Source organism: Sinocyclocheilus anshuiensis, unplaced genomic scaffold (genome assembly GCF_001515605.1).
Source record: "Sinocyclocheilus anshuiensis isolate Anshui unplaced genomic scaffold, SAMN03320099.WGS_v1.1 scaffold2045, whole genome shotgun sequence".
Classification (NCBI taxonomy): Eukaryota; Metazoa; Chordata; class Actinopteri; order Cypriniformes; family Cyprinidae; genus Sinocyclocheilus; species Sinocyclocheilus anshuiensis.
Window position 1 is genome coordinate 23,264 of NW_015536593.1, and position 15,199 is coordinate 38,462.

The following is a 15,199-nucleotide window of genomic DNA, read 5'->3' on the forward strand; positions in this document are numbered from 1 at the left end:
TGTGTGAGAGACGGAGAGAGAGAGAGAGAGAGAGAGAGAAATAATAAAAACAATCATTATCATCAAAAAATATTTAAAAAGCCTGTTGGGGACAAAACAGAACACCATCAACCCACACAAGGCATAACACATGGGACTAAATCTTTTAAAAACACATGGGGCCAAACATTTGTAAATAATAAATAAATAACGGGGCCCACGTTTCTACTGAGGTACAGTATATTCATTCATTTCAGAAAAATAACATATGCTAAACTTCTTAATGTCCTCCCAGAGGTCCAGTATTTCCCATCCTCTTTAATGTACTGATTCTGTGGCAGTGCTGTACCTTGCCCCTGCAGACGGAGCGCACACAGTCTATGATCTGGCCCGTCTCCAGTCTGAAGGCTCTGCATCGCTTCAACTCCTGATCCCACAGTTTGAGCGCACCACCCTCCTTAGACCTGCAGAGGGCAGCCCACACAAATCCTCTCATTTACTACAGCACCTTTTGAGAACATTCATGCAGATTCAGAGAACAAAATATTTCAGTGACAGATATTTGGAAAGCTCAAGCCACTTACGGTCGTTCTTTGCCCCCCGTCACAATGAGCCCATCACGTAATGTGGTGTACATGGTGAACACAGGTCCAGTGTGAGCCTTAGCCACGATTCTCACTAGAACGTGTTCCTTCCACACACACACATCTCCACTAATGGTACCTGTAAATGTCAAGTTATTCTGAAAAGAAAACAAACCTGCACTAATCTAGTGACCTCTAAGAGAAAAACAGCACAAACATGGCAAAGCACAGCATTTTACATCCTTTCAGCGAATCTTTAAAAAACCGAAATGTAATTTTTTGTTAAAATCATAAACAACGTTTTGAATTAATTCTTGATGTAATACCATTTAAGCTCTGACACACAAGTGCACAAACAAATGCACAGATGTACAAGTATGCTTGCATGTATACATAAATATACTCACACACATTCACACAGTCATTTAAAGGCACAATATGTACATTTTCGCCGTTAGAGGTCGCATTTTCAAAACAATAACAAAGGCGAAGCTTGATGCTATGAAGGAGAGTGAAATGATGGGAGACGTCGTTTTCATCAATGAATAATTTTTTTTATTACCTGTACCTTCCAAATTTATTCAAACAGCGAATAAATTATATAGAGAACATTTAACATTGTCAAAGAACAGTATGCCTGACTTCAGTCTAGCGCGAGTTTAAGCACTCTCAAAAAAAATCAGTAAAGCTGTGTATACACTGTTTGATGAATGAATCTCCTACTTACATCATACAGTACATACATCTGCACTTTGTTGTTTATGATGAGAGAATACACTCAGCGAGTGCGCGAACTGAACAAAACTCCGGTGTTTCAGCGATGATTCATCTAAACGCCTCTGATTGGCCGCTGCGTTCATAAACTCAACAGACTCGTGTGTGATTGGTTATAACACGCAACACTGTAAAAACGCGGAAAAAGATTCATGGTGCAACATTGGGCAGATCTAAATGTAATGCTGCAATCAACAGTTTTCATTTCATTTTCATTTTATTCGCGACTGCCGTAATGGATTTAGTTTAACTGCAGCAGCATTTTTGTCTACGTGTGTTGCCATAGTTTCTACAAGCAAAACTGATAGCGCGGATATTACGTAATTGATAGGCGACAACGAACCGGGACGAGCCATTCAAATGGGAATTTCTCTGGATTTACAAATCCTTGGGAACTTTTGGGATAACGTAAGTGCACAACTGCATGACATATATAACAATGTGCAAGTGGTTTTTGGATATTTTATTACGAAAATCTTACATATTGTGCCTTTAAAGGGATAGTTCAAAATACAAATTTTGCCTTGTGAAACAGAAATGGTTATTTTGCAACTCTCAAATTTCATTCGTTTTTCGTGTACATTAAAATATGGCATACACAACGTTCAAAAGTTTGGGATCATACATTTTTTTTAATTAAATTAATACTTTTATTATTATTCAGCAAGGATACATTAAATGTTAAAAGTAAAACATAAAAAAAATTATACATATTATAATTATATATACATACATACACACATTTTTTCATTATATTTTTAATTTTTTTATATATTTCAAATAAATGCTCTTCTTTTGAACTTTCTATGTATCAAAGAACACAAAAAAAAATTAGTTTCTAGAAAAATATTAAGAAGCACAAAAGCTTTTAACATCAGCAAATTAGATTCGTGTGGAGTAATAGCTGCTAAAAATCTTTGCCATCACATTTAAAAACTGCCATATTTCACAATATTACTGTTTTACTGTATTTTTAATCAAACAATTGGTGAGCAAATGAGAGTGTTTCAAAAACATTAAAAAATCTTACCAACCCTGTATATAGAGCTTATTTTAAAGTTTGACAGCGTCCATTCCAGTTTGCTTTAATTTTACGGAAAAGAGCAACTTCGACATTCTGCAAAATCTCTTTTTGCATTGGTTTGGAACACCATGGGATTTTTGATTTTTGGGTGAACTATGCCTTAACCTCTCCCTCTCTAACAACAATTACAAGGCGAGCTGAACATCATATAGAAATGGAAGAATACTTACAGCTCCAAATGCCACTGAGAGCATGGTTTGCATACGGGCTTCCTCAATGGAGCTGAGCACTCCTTTCTTACTGAGCAGGGCCCTGCCGGCCAGCGTCCAGAACCGCACGTGTTTTATCCCCACTGACACAAACTGAGTGTCCGAATCAGGCCGGAACTCTGCCACAAAGATCCTCTGGGTGTGACCGGTCCGACATGCTACTTTGGCACCTTTGAAAAGAATTTCAGATCCCAAACCTGATATAAAAGCAGAGAGCAGGCAGAGTGCAGAGTGAATGCTGTGTGTGTTGACCTGTACCTTCCTGCCACTTCCAGATGGTGAGGCTGTGCTGGGGGTCCAGACCCACAGAAAGCAGCAGTTTGCCAGTGGCACTGAAGCTTACAGAGCAAACGCCCCTAGAATGATGGCAGCGCAGCACAGAGAGGGTCTGTTTATTCATGGCTTCCCACACATGGATAGAAGGAGATGTGGCTGAAAATACAAAAATAAAAATGCTTCATTTGTCCACTGTTGCTTAGATTTGTAAAGTGATATATCTGTATTCTAAAGCCTTTTCAATTCAATTCTTAAGTTTGACAGTGATTCAATAATCAAGTGTCAGTGCGAGACAATGTTTCATGGCAACTCAGTTTAAAAAAAAAAAAAAAAAAAAAAAAAGGACACTGTCTCTTACCTGACATATCACCAGCATCACCTAAGTGAACAAAAACAGCAGTTAAACATGGTATGAACAATAATTTAAATTATATAATTTAAAAACCACTGGTGCATAAATGTATGTTGTAGCGTCAAACTGTCAAACTAATTAAAAAAAAAAAATTAAATTAAGAACAAATGTGTCAAGCAACATGTGCAAATGGCAATAAATCACAGCAAAGCACAGGTGCAACCATTGGGGGGGGAAGAATTTAAGAAATCTCATATGTTTCTTTTCAGTTTTAGACATCCAGATTTGCCAAAATACAGAATCAGACTCTGCGATCAAAAATCGAACTCTATTTCATTGTGACCATTTTTCCTCATCAAATTCTTAAAAGACCAACGTCTCTAAGTTATGCTATCCATGTTAATTTTATAACTCTAACTGTATGTCACTGTCTCATTTGTTGAATTTTAGGAGAAACATCTGGGACAAAGTTAATACCTGGGCAGTCAAAGTGAGAAGAAAGGGGTGAATGTTTTCACAAACATACCTACTTGGCCAGTTGCCACTATGTTGGGGAACTTTGGGTGCTGATTAATAGTCAGGCACAGAATATCATCACTGTGTTCCAAATAGAAACTCTGACAGGCTGAAGGCAAACAAACAGAAAAAAAAACAATGATGCTCCACAAAATATTTTTTTGTCATGTCTTCATGCCTATAAGAACTCGATGAATAAAATCCATATCTAATCCGCTCTTGCTGCTTTCGCCCACTCAGGCACATTAAAATGTATTAAACATGCATTACATATGGCAGGCACCTATGGGTTTTCTCCCCACCTGTTGTTAAGTTTAAGACGACCCCTACTGAGGCAGTGTGGTAAATGATGTCCGCCCCCTCATTAAGGTAATGCACATTGTTACGGCAGTCGTTGCCTCGGTAACCAAACACCAGTTCGAGCACCAGGTCCTGCAGAGAGAGTCAAAGAGGGGTGTCTGAGGTCATATCCATGACAACAGCAGAGAGTATCTGGTTCATGGACATGAACAGAGAAACTGTGCTGCAGTTCAATCAAGAGAGGCTAGAAAGATCATCTAACCAATAAGGACAGGATAGGATACAGGGAGGAATAAGGACAAGACAGGGCAGAAAATGAAAGGAAAGAATGCATGATGCATGTTTGTTTTGATTACACATAGCTTTAAAAAATAAAAACATATATTCGTATTCTGATCTGCCCATCACTCACCTCAATGGGTCTCTTTTTCTTGCCCACGTTGTTGGTCTGCAGTTTCTCTGGCATTGGTGGTGCCCTGCTCACTGGGGGTCTGCGCCCAAAGACAAAAAACACAGTCACTTAATCAGTCTTACAGCAGTAATAAGGTCAGACAGTGAGCAGGTGAAAAGGACACCAGACATCTGGGATGATTCTGTTTCACTTTCACTTCAGGTTTTCAATGTAACATGTAAGCAAATACAAAATATACTGAGTCAGTTCTATATGTGAAAGTTTGTGAGAATGTTTGAGTGAAACCTTTGTAAAAAGTTTATATATATATATAAAAAAAAAAAAAATCGTATCAGGTACAATGAGGTGTGATCGGTCTAGTCTTACCTTGAGCCCCTTTAAAAGCAGCATTAACAGAGAGAGAAAACATTAGAAGTGTGTCAGTTGAGCAGTTCCCTCGAGTGCTCCAGAAAACAAAGCAGCACAACACAGGGACACTACACAACAAAATACAATAAAAATATATAAATGTTGTCCATGTTCACTTGACAGCATGTGTCAAAACACAAAATGGCCCATAGAGCTGGTGAAGCAAGTGACCAGTTCTGTTTAAAACTAGCTCAGTCAATTCATTTTCTTTACTCTTAAAGAAATAGTTCACCCAAAGTTCTTACTCACTGCCATGTCATTCCAAGCCCATATGACTTTCTTTCTTCCTTATAACACAAAAGGTGAAGCTCTGAAGAATGTCTTGGCCACTCTCTTCAATATAATGAAAGCAAAGGACTTAGGCTGCCAAGCTCCAAAATCAACCATAAAAAATGTCATAAAAGTGGTCCATATAATTTGTCTGCTATATTCCGTGTCTTCTAAATCTGTACGATTAAGTTGCTATTCATCTAACTCTCCATGACACGTTCACGTGAGTTCCTGAGAGAAGTAACCCCTTGTGAAAAAGTGTTTTTAACTTTGTAGTGTGCTTCAAATCTTACAAGTAGTGCTGTAAAACTGATGAATCGCGATTAATCGCATCCAAAATAAAAGTTTGTATTTACATAATATAAGTGTGTGTACTGTGTATATTATATATATATATATATATATATATATATATATATATATACACATAGTGTAGATAAAGTACCTTAAAATAATATTTTGTTCCAACATTTTTTTTACAGCACTTCAAGTTAAGCCATTCTTAGAAAAGAAAAAGATTCAAATATTTTTTTCTATAGGTCTATCATAAAGGGTTAATCGATTTGACAGCACTACTTACAAGTATATTTTTTAAAAACTGTAATTGCAGATAAAATCATATTAATTAAATAATAGGCCAATTAAGTGTACTTAAAGCACGCTTTCATGTTTCTTAATACACTTAAGTACACTTTTAAAAGTACACTTTGTAATAGTTATATTAAAAGCTTTACTTTAAAAGTACATTTTAAACCAGAGTTTCCATGCACAACCGATGATGCATAATAATCTGACAATGTGTGTGGTCATGGAAACGCGTTAAACCTTTTACCTTTATCGGTATAAGGTCATACATTGCTTAAACATAAACCAATCGACACAGCTAGATTTTTGCCCATTACCCTGATTTTGCCCTCCATGTAAACAACTTAACCTGCGTTCTGTCGGCTTATTGAAGTGTGCATGTTTAATATGTGGCTGAAAAGCATCCTTTACACCAGATTTAAGCCCATCCAGCCAAAATGTTAGCGAGTGAAAGGCTAACATTTTGGAATTTTCTGGGGTTTTTAATGGTTTATTTAATATCACAACTCCCATAACAAATGGAATACCATGAGTAGAATACATGGTTATTCCACTGGGGAATAACCAGTTTTTATTTTTTTAATGTAAACATACTTACTTACATTGTCAGGTTATTGATTTGCATGTAAACCAGTAAATCAGGTTATTTCAATAAACACGAATCGGACTGCCCCTTTAACAACAAGAGTGAATAAATAATAGTTTGGCCTAGAAGCTTTGTAATTTAGTGCATGATTTTTTTTAAGGTTGAACGCTTCAGTCCACATTTATTGTCATTGCATGAAAAAGAGTGAATCCATCCAGACATCAATCCATTTTCCAAACTACCTGTCCTATGTAGGGTCATGGGGACACTGGAACCTAAGTGACCAAATACATTACTTAAATTTCTTCTTGTGTTCACTGGAAGAAAGTAAGGTTTGAAAGAGAATGCGGGTGAAAGATGGCAGAATTTCTATTTTTGGGTGAACTAATCCTTGAATCATCTTCAGAGGGAATGCAGGGAGCAAAGCATGAGCGAAGTTCCCAGCAGCCAAAGAAGCAGCATTACTCTTTAAATAATTAGCAGTAGAGAGCAGTAATAAAGTCACTTCAAAGCAATGACAAAATATCTGCCAGCAAAGCACTTAACATAATCCTGTGCCATCTACTCTACAGGTGCATCTCAATAAATTAGAATGTCGTGGAAAAGTTCATTTATTTCAGTAATTCAACTCAAATTGTGAAACTCCTGTATTAAATAAATTCAGCGCACACAGCAAAGTTTCTTTGTAAACAGGTGCAGTGACGTTGGTTTTCAAAACGTCATTCAACACAATGGACCAACACCAGCAGATGACATTGCACCCCAAATCATCACAGACTGTGGAAACTTAACACTGGACTTCATATTTAATACACGAGTTTCACAATTTGAGTTGAATTACTGAAATAAATGAACTTTTCCACGACATTCTAATTTATTGAGATGCACCTGTAATTTAAGACTGAAATTACCTGCTCTTAAAGCACCTTGAGCTTAAAAAAAAAGCAAACCTTAGCGACAGGCGGTTTTATGTATATGATGGTTGTTTCTGTGCGGTATAGCAAACATCCAAAGAGCAGACGAGGAGGCAGCACATGAAACTTTTCTGAATAAATGACACTTTCATTGATCTTCTTACCTGACTACGCCCTGCCTTCACATGGTGAGAGAGAGGAGTGGAGTGCAGAGACAGACAGAGGAGTGAGGAAAATTGGAAAAGACAGACATGAGGGTAGCATGTCACTCAAAGCCGAAGTGTTCCATGAATTCACACTCATTGTTTTCAATGTTTTTAACTATTGTTCAACTAACTATTGTGGTAAAATTGTTAATAAACCTTTTCAATACAATTTAAGCTCAATTTTGAGTTTGAAAAAACTAAAATTGCATATGCATTTACATTGGAAATCTATGGGCAAGATAATCAGTTGTTTTATGTGACGCATGTATTTTCATACAATTCAGTACAAAACTGTGTGTTATTTAAACTCTCAAACAGTCTATATGAGTAGTTCTTAACATTTTTGACTTTAAGACCTTTCTTTGTCCAAGAAAATATTTAACGGCCCTCCTATCTAAGCTGATATGCACTGCTGGTACTTCTGTTGTAATAAAAAAAAAAAAGTAAATAAACACAAAAATATGATGTCAGTTTAATGTTGTACATTTTTATTTGTAGGGTTTCTTTAGCATTTTAATTAAGATTGTTAATATAACTAAATTTAAATATTTTTTTCAGACTTATTGCCCCCTGCCCTGCCATAGTCCCTGCAGTCAGTGACACTACTGTTCTAAGTCAGGGGTAGGCAAGTTCCCTGCTAGAGAGCCGCAGGAACTCTGCGGCTCTCTAGGACCGAACTTGCCTACCCCTGTTCAAAGTGAATAAACTTTTGGTAAGCAAGGTCACTGTTCTCATGTTAGCCTATTTAGGATCAGATTTACTAAACGGCAAATTAGAGCGAGAGCGCAAATCCATAAAAGCACCGATGGGAGTGGAAAGTTCTGCAGGTGATCTACTGACAATGTGCAAATGAAAGAATGCAGAAGCATTATCTCATTTCCATAATGGCCGATGCAATCTATCAAGAGCGAAGCAAATTAGCATAAGGATATGTTCGGATAATGTCTTCCTCTGGCATTCCCAATAAATTAATATGAGTGGAAAAAATTCTCTCCCTTCTGCCACGCACTGTAATGAGGTCACCTTAGGCGGGACTCAAACCTGGGTCAATGCTGTTCTAAGAGTGGTGTGTTCTCCACTGAACTAACTCCCAGACAATGGAACGCAAGAGCAGAAGAGTAACGAGCCAGGAGACTCAAGTCTTCCAAAAAATTAAATAATCTTTACTTGAGAAACCAAGGTTACAAAGTACAAATAGCAGAGCTTCCACAAAACAGAGAAGTATAAATAGACACAAGGGTCAAAAAGGTACAATAAGGCACAAACTTAACTTGAGATCTGGTGACTGGAGTACAAAGGCTCAAGACTGAACACAATGGCAGGGAACAAGCAGATTTATAAAGGGCAAGAAACAGGTGAAAGGAATCAGGGCTAATGAGGAGATTACCGAGAGGGAATAGATACAATGGGCTCTGCACACAAGCGTAGTGATGATCTTCCGCTGTCACCAGAAGCCTAGATGTCTCCAAGATCTGCCTAAAATAAGCAGGGGACCAGGCATCAACGATACTATTGACATCGCTGATGTTTATTTTAGGCAGATCATGGAGACATCTAGTAAATACTGCCATTTTGGGCGATGCCAAAGTAAACCGGAAACTGATATCCCGACTTCTGGGGACAGCGGAAGTTTGTCACTACGCTTGTGCCCATAGTGCCAACTGCAGGAGTGGAGAGCACCGAGCTTGGGGTTAAAGTGCCATCTGGAGCATGACCTAGAGCAGAGATGGGCAAACTCGGTCCTGGAGGGCCACTGCCCTGCAGAGTTTTGCTCCAACCCTGATCAAACTCACCTGCCCGTAGCCTTCTAGTAATCCCGAAGACCTTGATTAGCTTCAGGTGTGTTTAATTAGGGTTGGAGCGAAACTCTGCATGACAGTAACCCTCCAGGGCCGAGTTTGCCCATCTCTGACCTAGAGGCTTGAGGAGAGCGCCCACTGCAGATCAGGAGGGGAACAGCAGCACAGAAATTAGATTTTTACAGGCGCTCTCTGTTTTCAGCAACAATCGCAGCCATGTCAAGCACAAAATGAGTTAAGACATCCTTTCTTTTGGGTGGTAAATAATCGCGCAAATACCAGTAAATTGACTACAGCAAACCTTAGTAAATCATGTTGCGTGATTCATTTAAATACTCTCCTCTCATAAATTTTGTGTCTGAAAGGGACACTCCTACAAATGCATAAGCAATAAGTTCAGCCGCAAAAATGACTGTGTCCACACCTTTTCATAACAAATTTCTCACTGCGTGTCTTTAGTAAATCCTGACAGTCTTTTTTTAACGCCAAAAGAGGGTTTGCACTGGCGCAAGCTGTTAGTAAATCTGGCCCAAAATGTATGAACCTTCTGGCCATACCTTTGAAACAGAATGTATTCCAATCACAGGGAAATGCCTTCACCCATAGACCTCCATTGTAAGTGCTTTATTGTAAATGCAATATTCGAAAAGCAAATCGAAATTATTTTCTATAGTAAAAAAGGTAAGATAAGATAAACTTGTATTTAATCAGGAACATTCCTGTGAAAGACGGTTTGATATTACAGTTTGGAAAGACAGTTTGGTATTCCAACAGAAACAGAAGACAGTAAATAGTTTGGCTTTAGAGTGTGCCACCAACATGAGCTTATTCAAAATGGCATATTAGTGGTAAAGTGATGGTGAATTTAAAATACAAGAGTTCAGAGAAGCAATAAAGTGGAAAACTAAGAGTATTCAGTATATTTGCTAGTATTTAAAACAACTCTATTAGGGATGCACTGACATAAAAAATCTAGCCATTTCTGACAGGCAGACAATTATTTTACATAATGGATAAATGTCCAATATTAAAAGTATGTACTAGTTTGTACTAGTAAAAAATATAGAAAATAAATAAATATATAATACATAAAAATAAAAAAAGATACTATAAATAAAATTTGAAAAAAATAACAAAACAAAAGTAAAATTGAAATGTTATTACAAACTAGTAACTGAAAGTATGAAAGATAGATTTTCCTTTCAACATTAGCTTATGATTATTAAATTAAATGTATTAGTGTTATTAAATTATTCATGTTATTAAATATTTTGTGAATAAATGTAAAAATGGGGAAAATACCATGCATAAATATCCAATACTGACCAATACCAATACATTTAAATCACTAACATCAGCCGATAACGAATATGGTTTAAATACATATACTGCATCCCTAAAATATATTAAATATATCTATAAATACTTATTTAAACCCTGTTAGATTCCTTAAGATGCCAAATAAAGATTAAGTAATGAAAAAAAAGAAGCAATCTGTGTCGCATCCGCAGTTTTTCCATAATTCTGCACTCTAAAAAATGCTGGGTTAAATACAACCCAGTGCTGGGTAAAATAGCGACAAACCCAGCAATTGGGTTGTTTTGACCCAGCGGTTGGGTTACTACCCAGAAGGTTGGGTTAAACATTTAACCCAACCGCTGGGTCAAAACAACCCAATTGCTGGGTTTGTCCCTATTTTACCCAGCACTGGGTTGTATTTAACCCAGCATTTTTTAGAGTGTGTACCTATAGTCACATTATACTGCAGAACTGTTCAGTGTTGATATAAACACTGATGCCACATTGGGTGTGATTCCTAACTTACCTTTCATCTACCGACGGCTCCTTCAGTTGTAAGTGGGGTTTGACCCCCGTCATGGGTCGCACGTTTGTGGATAAGGCCTTGATCACATAGATGATCTCATTCTCCCGAGTTACATCACTGTCATACCCTACACGAATGGAGAGATTTTTTTTTTACACCTCACTTTTATATCATGACATACAGCATTTAAATGAACATTTTATCATATGATGGATGGCTACCCTCTTTAAATCTAGATGACAGTGGATGACAGTAATAACTGTTCTTTATGAATGATCTTTTTCACCTCCATCATCTTCGCTCTCGATGTCTGACTCCTCGCTGTCACACTGTCTGGCCTCTCGGCGGCCCTCGGTCTCATGGCTCCAGATCATCAGACAGGTGTCAAAGCCACCGACCGACGCCAGCAAAGAGTCGTCATGCGACCAGCGCACATTAGTCACATGGGTACTGTGGGCCATGTACCGCTTAAACTTTGCATATTTCCCCTATTGAGATCATGAAAATGTTAACATGTATGAAGGTAAATGATCATTTAAAATATCTAAAATGAGAGCCACCTACACCCAAAAAAGGCTAAACATATGTCAATTATATAAAGTACATTTTTTCATGGTTTCTGATTTAAACCTGTTTTGTTCAGATTGTCTAAAAGCAACTAACTCTCCCCATAAAAAAATAAATAAAAATTCTCCTACTTGTCTGTTTTCCATACTCAGCTGGTCAAAAATAAATCTTTAAAAAAAAAAAAACAGTGTGGATGTGCAGAACACATACTGTCAAGCTTTACTGACTGCAGAAAATATTGTGGGTTTTATTCATTTTCTGGTGTTTTTAGTAAATAACTTCCAACATGAAAAAGACATGAGGATAAACATTTATTAATAGAAAGCAAACTAAATTAAACATTGAGTAACAAAATGTTTTTATTTTTGTACTAAGTGAAAATTCTACTTTTACTAATATTAAATCAAAATGTGAGGTTTGACCCACACCTTGAATATAATTTGAGAAAAACTAATATATAACTAATATATTTGTCTGACAAATATTTTTCCAAATTATCAAAAGTATAATTTTTCAAAGTATCAAAAATAAAGCTCAAATTATCATTTTTGTTCAGTGTATATATCTAAAAATCGAATGAATCTTGATCCAAAATGAAAATAAATAAATAAATAAATAAATACATACATACATACATACATAAAAATATATATCTAAATATCTTCTTTTGTTTTTCACAGCTTAAAAAAAGAAATTCATACTTTTTGGAACAACTTGAGGCTGAGTAAATGATGACAAATTTACATTTTTGGGTCAACTATCCCGTAGTATGGGTGAACGTAATAATTAATGATTAAATAACACTTTCTTAACCTTGACTGGATATTTGAAGAGCTTGACATATCCAAGGTCATCCCCAGTAGCTAGCAACTTCCTGTCATTGCTAAGACATGCGGAAGTAACTTCAGTAACTTCACTGACCGCAGGCCAGATTCCCTCACAGGAACTTCCAAGCACACACGTCCATGTGCTCCAGTCGATCTTGTCCACCTGAGGAAGGAAAAGACAGCACGAAAAGACATTTACATCAAAAGGCAGACTAATTTAATTAATACCAACACCAAGTGTTCCGCTAATAAGAACAATATAAAGAGTTTGTTCTAAAGCTGTATGTTGTGAAGAATAACTGGAATTAAGCAACACTTTAATGAAAATTAATTGGCAGCATTTATTTCGATATTAAAATCCAACTCAATCCAACAGGGGCTGTGGCCAAAAGGCCTTCTACAGAAGCTGCACACTTAGCTAAAGGCAGGAGATCAGAAACACTGAAGGGCTTCCAGCTCTTACTAAATCTTAAGTTATTAAAGTCCCCATGAAATCAAAATTAAAGTTTTTTGGGTGTTAGTATCAATATGTTAGTCTTTAGTCTATCTATAAGGCAGTGTGCTCCAAAACAGTGACAAAATTTGCATTTAGAAGATATAAGCATTCAAAGCTTGCAGTTCGTCACTTCCACCAAAACGGCTCAATGATTTTTTTTTTGACGTCACATCGTACTTCAGCTTCTCATCAAACCTTCTGTCCAATCAAATGCTCTCTAGAATCCGAAGCGCCCGCCCCCTAACTTACACTATAAAATAGAAGCTGAAGCCGCGGCTGAAATTGGTAACTTGTCCACAGAATTAGTATTTTCTGTACAGTGAATGGCACGTAGTGCACTATATAGGGGACAGGGAACGATTCAAACAGTTAAGCATTCACTGTCTGTCCCAGCGTACCGGTGGCCTTAAGTACGGCCTAATTCCCTGCCTCCAAATTTAGAGACAAGCTAATGAAAAGTGGGCCATGTTCTTGCCCTTAAGAGTGCCCTTCCCCCTCCCAGGGTGACACACGGTGAGATGTTCAGGATCCATACCTCTGTAGCAGGAATTGTTTGCTTCTTTCCACGAGGGGCCTCAAAAAATAGCTGCTCCTTTGCCGATGTGTTGACCTGCAAAAGCTTCCCTAATACAAGAAAACAGAGGAGAGATGCTGAGATGTAACAGAGTTAAGCTCAGAAGATCTCTTCAAATGTGAATTCTGCCAAGATACAGTATGGACAACCTGCAGTTTGTGATAATATGTAGAGTAACCATATGAATCTACATGTTTGTTCATATAAACGTGAGCATTGGATCTGAATTGCCACAGGCACTATTAGTTGGGAAGCAGTTTCGCTCCTGAAGGAGTGTTCATTCTGACAGGTGTGGCGGGAGGAGCAAACGACAGACACAGTGGGTGTGGCGTCAGGCCTCGGAGAGGCTTTTATTTAACAGAAAATAAACATAAAATGTCCAAAACGGGGAATAAAGTGTCCAAAGGGGAAGGAGTGTCCAAAATTAACAGGGGATCTGGTCTCCTCGTTGTGCCGGGGAATTGTGAAGGAAGGGCAGTGTTCGGAAAGGAGGGGTAATGGGCGGAGTCCAGTGGCCACACGTGCTCCTCTCTGTGGTCCGGGGCGCGAGGAGCGGCGGCTTCTTCACGGCGGCTCATCTCCCCTGAGCCACGCGCTTGAGGGGATTATTGGCCCGGCATCCTGACCTGTCGGCAGCGTCACGGATGTATCTCCATTCCGGACCACGGGTCCGGCAGCTCGTGTCTCTGGCGGCGTGGGAGTCCCTCTACGCTCCCCTCCTGGACCCATGAGGACACCAGTGTGCATGCACAGGGGGAAGAGACCGGTCTCTCGAGGAGAGGCGCGCTCGCCATTTAACAGCGGCGGTGACGAGGCTTCATTCACTTCAGGTGTGCCTCATCACATGCCGCCACACACCTCACCTCACATACCCACTCCTGTCGGGAGCCTGGTGAAGAGCGGCGATTGAGGGACGGGGTTATGATGATAATTAGGGGGGAGGCAGCCGATCCGTCACACAGGTAACCAAGTGGCTGTATTTTTGGTTGTTGTACTTACCCCTTGTCCAAATATCCACACTTGCGGTCATGACCACTTGAGAGTGCGTGCGCGCGACAGGAAGTAAGTGCGCAAGACTGTCCCAGTTCTTAAAAACACCAAAGCGCAGTGCCCTTAACACACACTAAATCCACACTATCTTGAATACCGCTATCCAGAGCGGTATTCGAGGTTTAGTGTATCCCATCATGCATCATGTTGTGGAAATAAATCGTGAGACTTTTTGCTGAGATCTCGTGAGAGGTCACGGAAACCTTTCCAATGTATGTTAAATATTATTAATAATTAGATATTACATATAATTTGGTAGTAAAACAAAGAGTTGCACGTTTTATTGGTGCAAATGAGTAGTGGTGATAATTATTGTGTACAACATTTGCAACTGTTTTTTATCACTAGAAGCACCACGAAATGAAATTGTGTAATCTGTTATAGGGACTACTGAACAGACATTTAGAAGTTGATTTTAAAATGCAAAGTATTGAAAATAAAAATAAAGCTCTGTAAACACTTGCATTTTTACAACACTATAAGTGTGTCCCATCAGGTAATGAAAAGTTGTACACACACTTGTGGTCTTCCGTGTCTCTGGCGGCGTGGGAGTCCCTCTACGCTCCCCTCCTGGACCCATGAGGACACCAGTGTGCATGCACAGGG

The 15,199-nt window shown here is 38.4% G+C and overlaps 1 protein-coding gene across 5 annotated transcripts in view; it reads right to left on the minus strand.

The window, feature by feature from the left end:
- The window catches only part of LOC107703416 (EMAP like 5), a 112,244-nt gene that overhangs the window by 8,550 nt on the left and 88,495 nt on the right, over positions 1–15,199 (minus strand). For 3 of the 5 annotated variants that reach the window (XM_016506054.1, XM_016506037.1, XM_016506060.1), the window contains 14 exons: positions 13,505–13,593; positions 12,460–12,636; positions 11,366–11,567; positions 11,080–11,206; positions 7,414–7,428; positions 4,853–4,861; positions 4,487–4,565; positions 4,077–4,206; positions 3,785–3,883; positions 3,265–3,285; positions 2,889–3,062; positions 2,592–2,800; positions 564–721; positions 329–443 (listed from right to left, as the gene is read on the minus strand). In XM_016506054.1, coding sequence (XP_016361540.1) covers positions 329–443; positions 564–721; positions 2,592–2,800; positions 2,889–3,062; positions 3,265–3,285; positions 3,785–3,883; positions 4,077–4,206; positions 4,487–4,565; positions 4,853–4,861; positions 7,414–7,428; positions 11,080–11,206; positions 11,366–11,567; positions 12,460–12,636; positions 13,505–13,593 — 1,604 coding nt within the window. Of the gene's footprint in view, positions 1–328; positions 444–563; positions 722–2,591; positions 2,801–2,888; positions 3,063–3,264; positions 3,286–3,784; positions 3,884–4,076; positions 4,207–4,486; positions 4,566–4,852; positions 4,862–7,413; positions 7,429–11,079; positions 11,207–11,365; positions 11,568–12,459; positions 12,637–13,504; positions 13,594–15,199 lie in introns of those variants that run through there. The other 2 variants (XM_016506045.1, XM_016506065.1) reach the window with 2 other exon arrangements.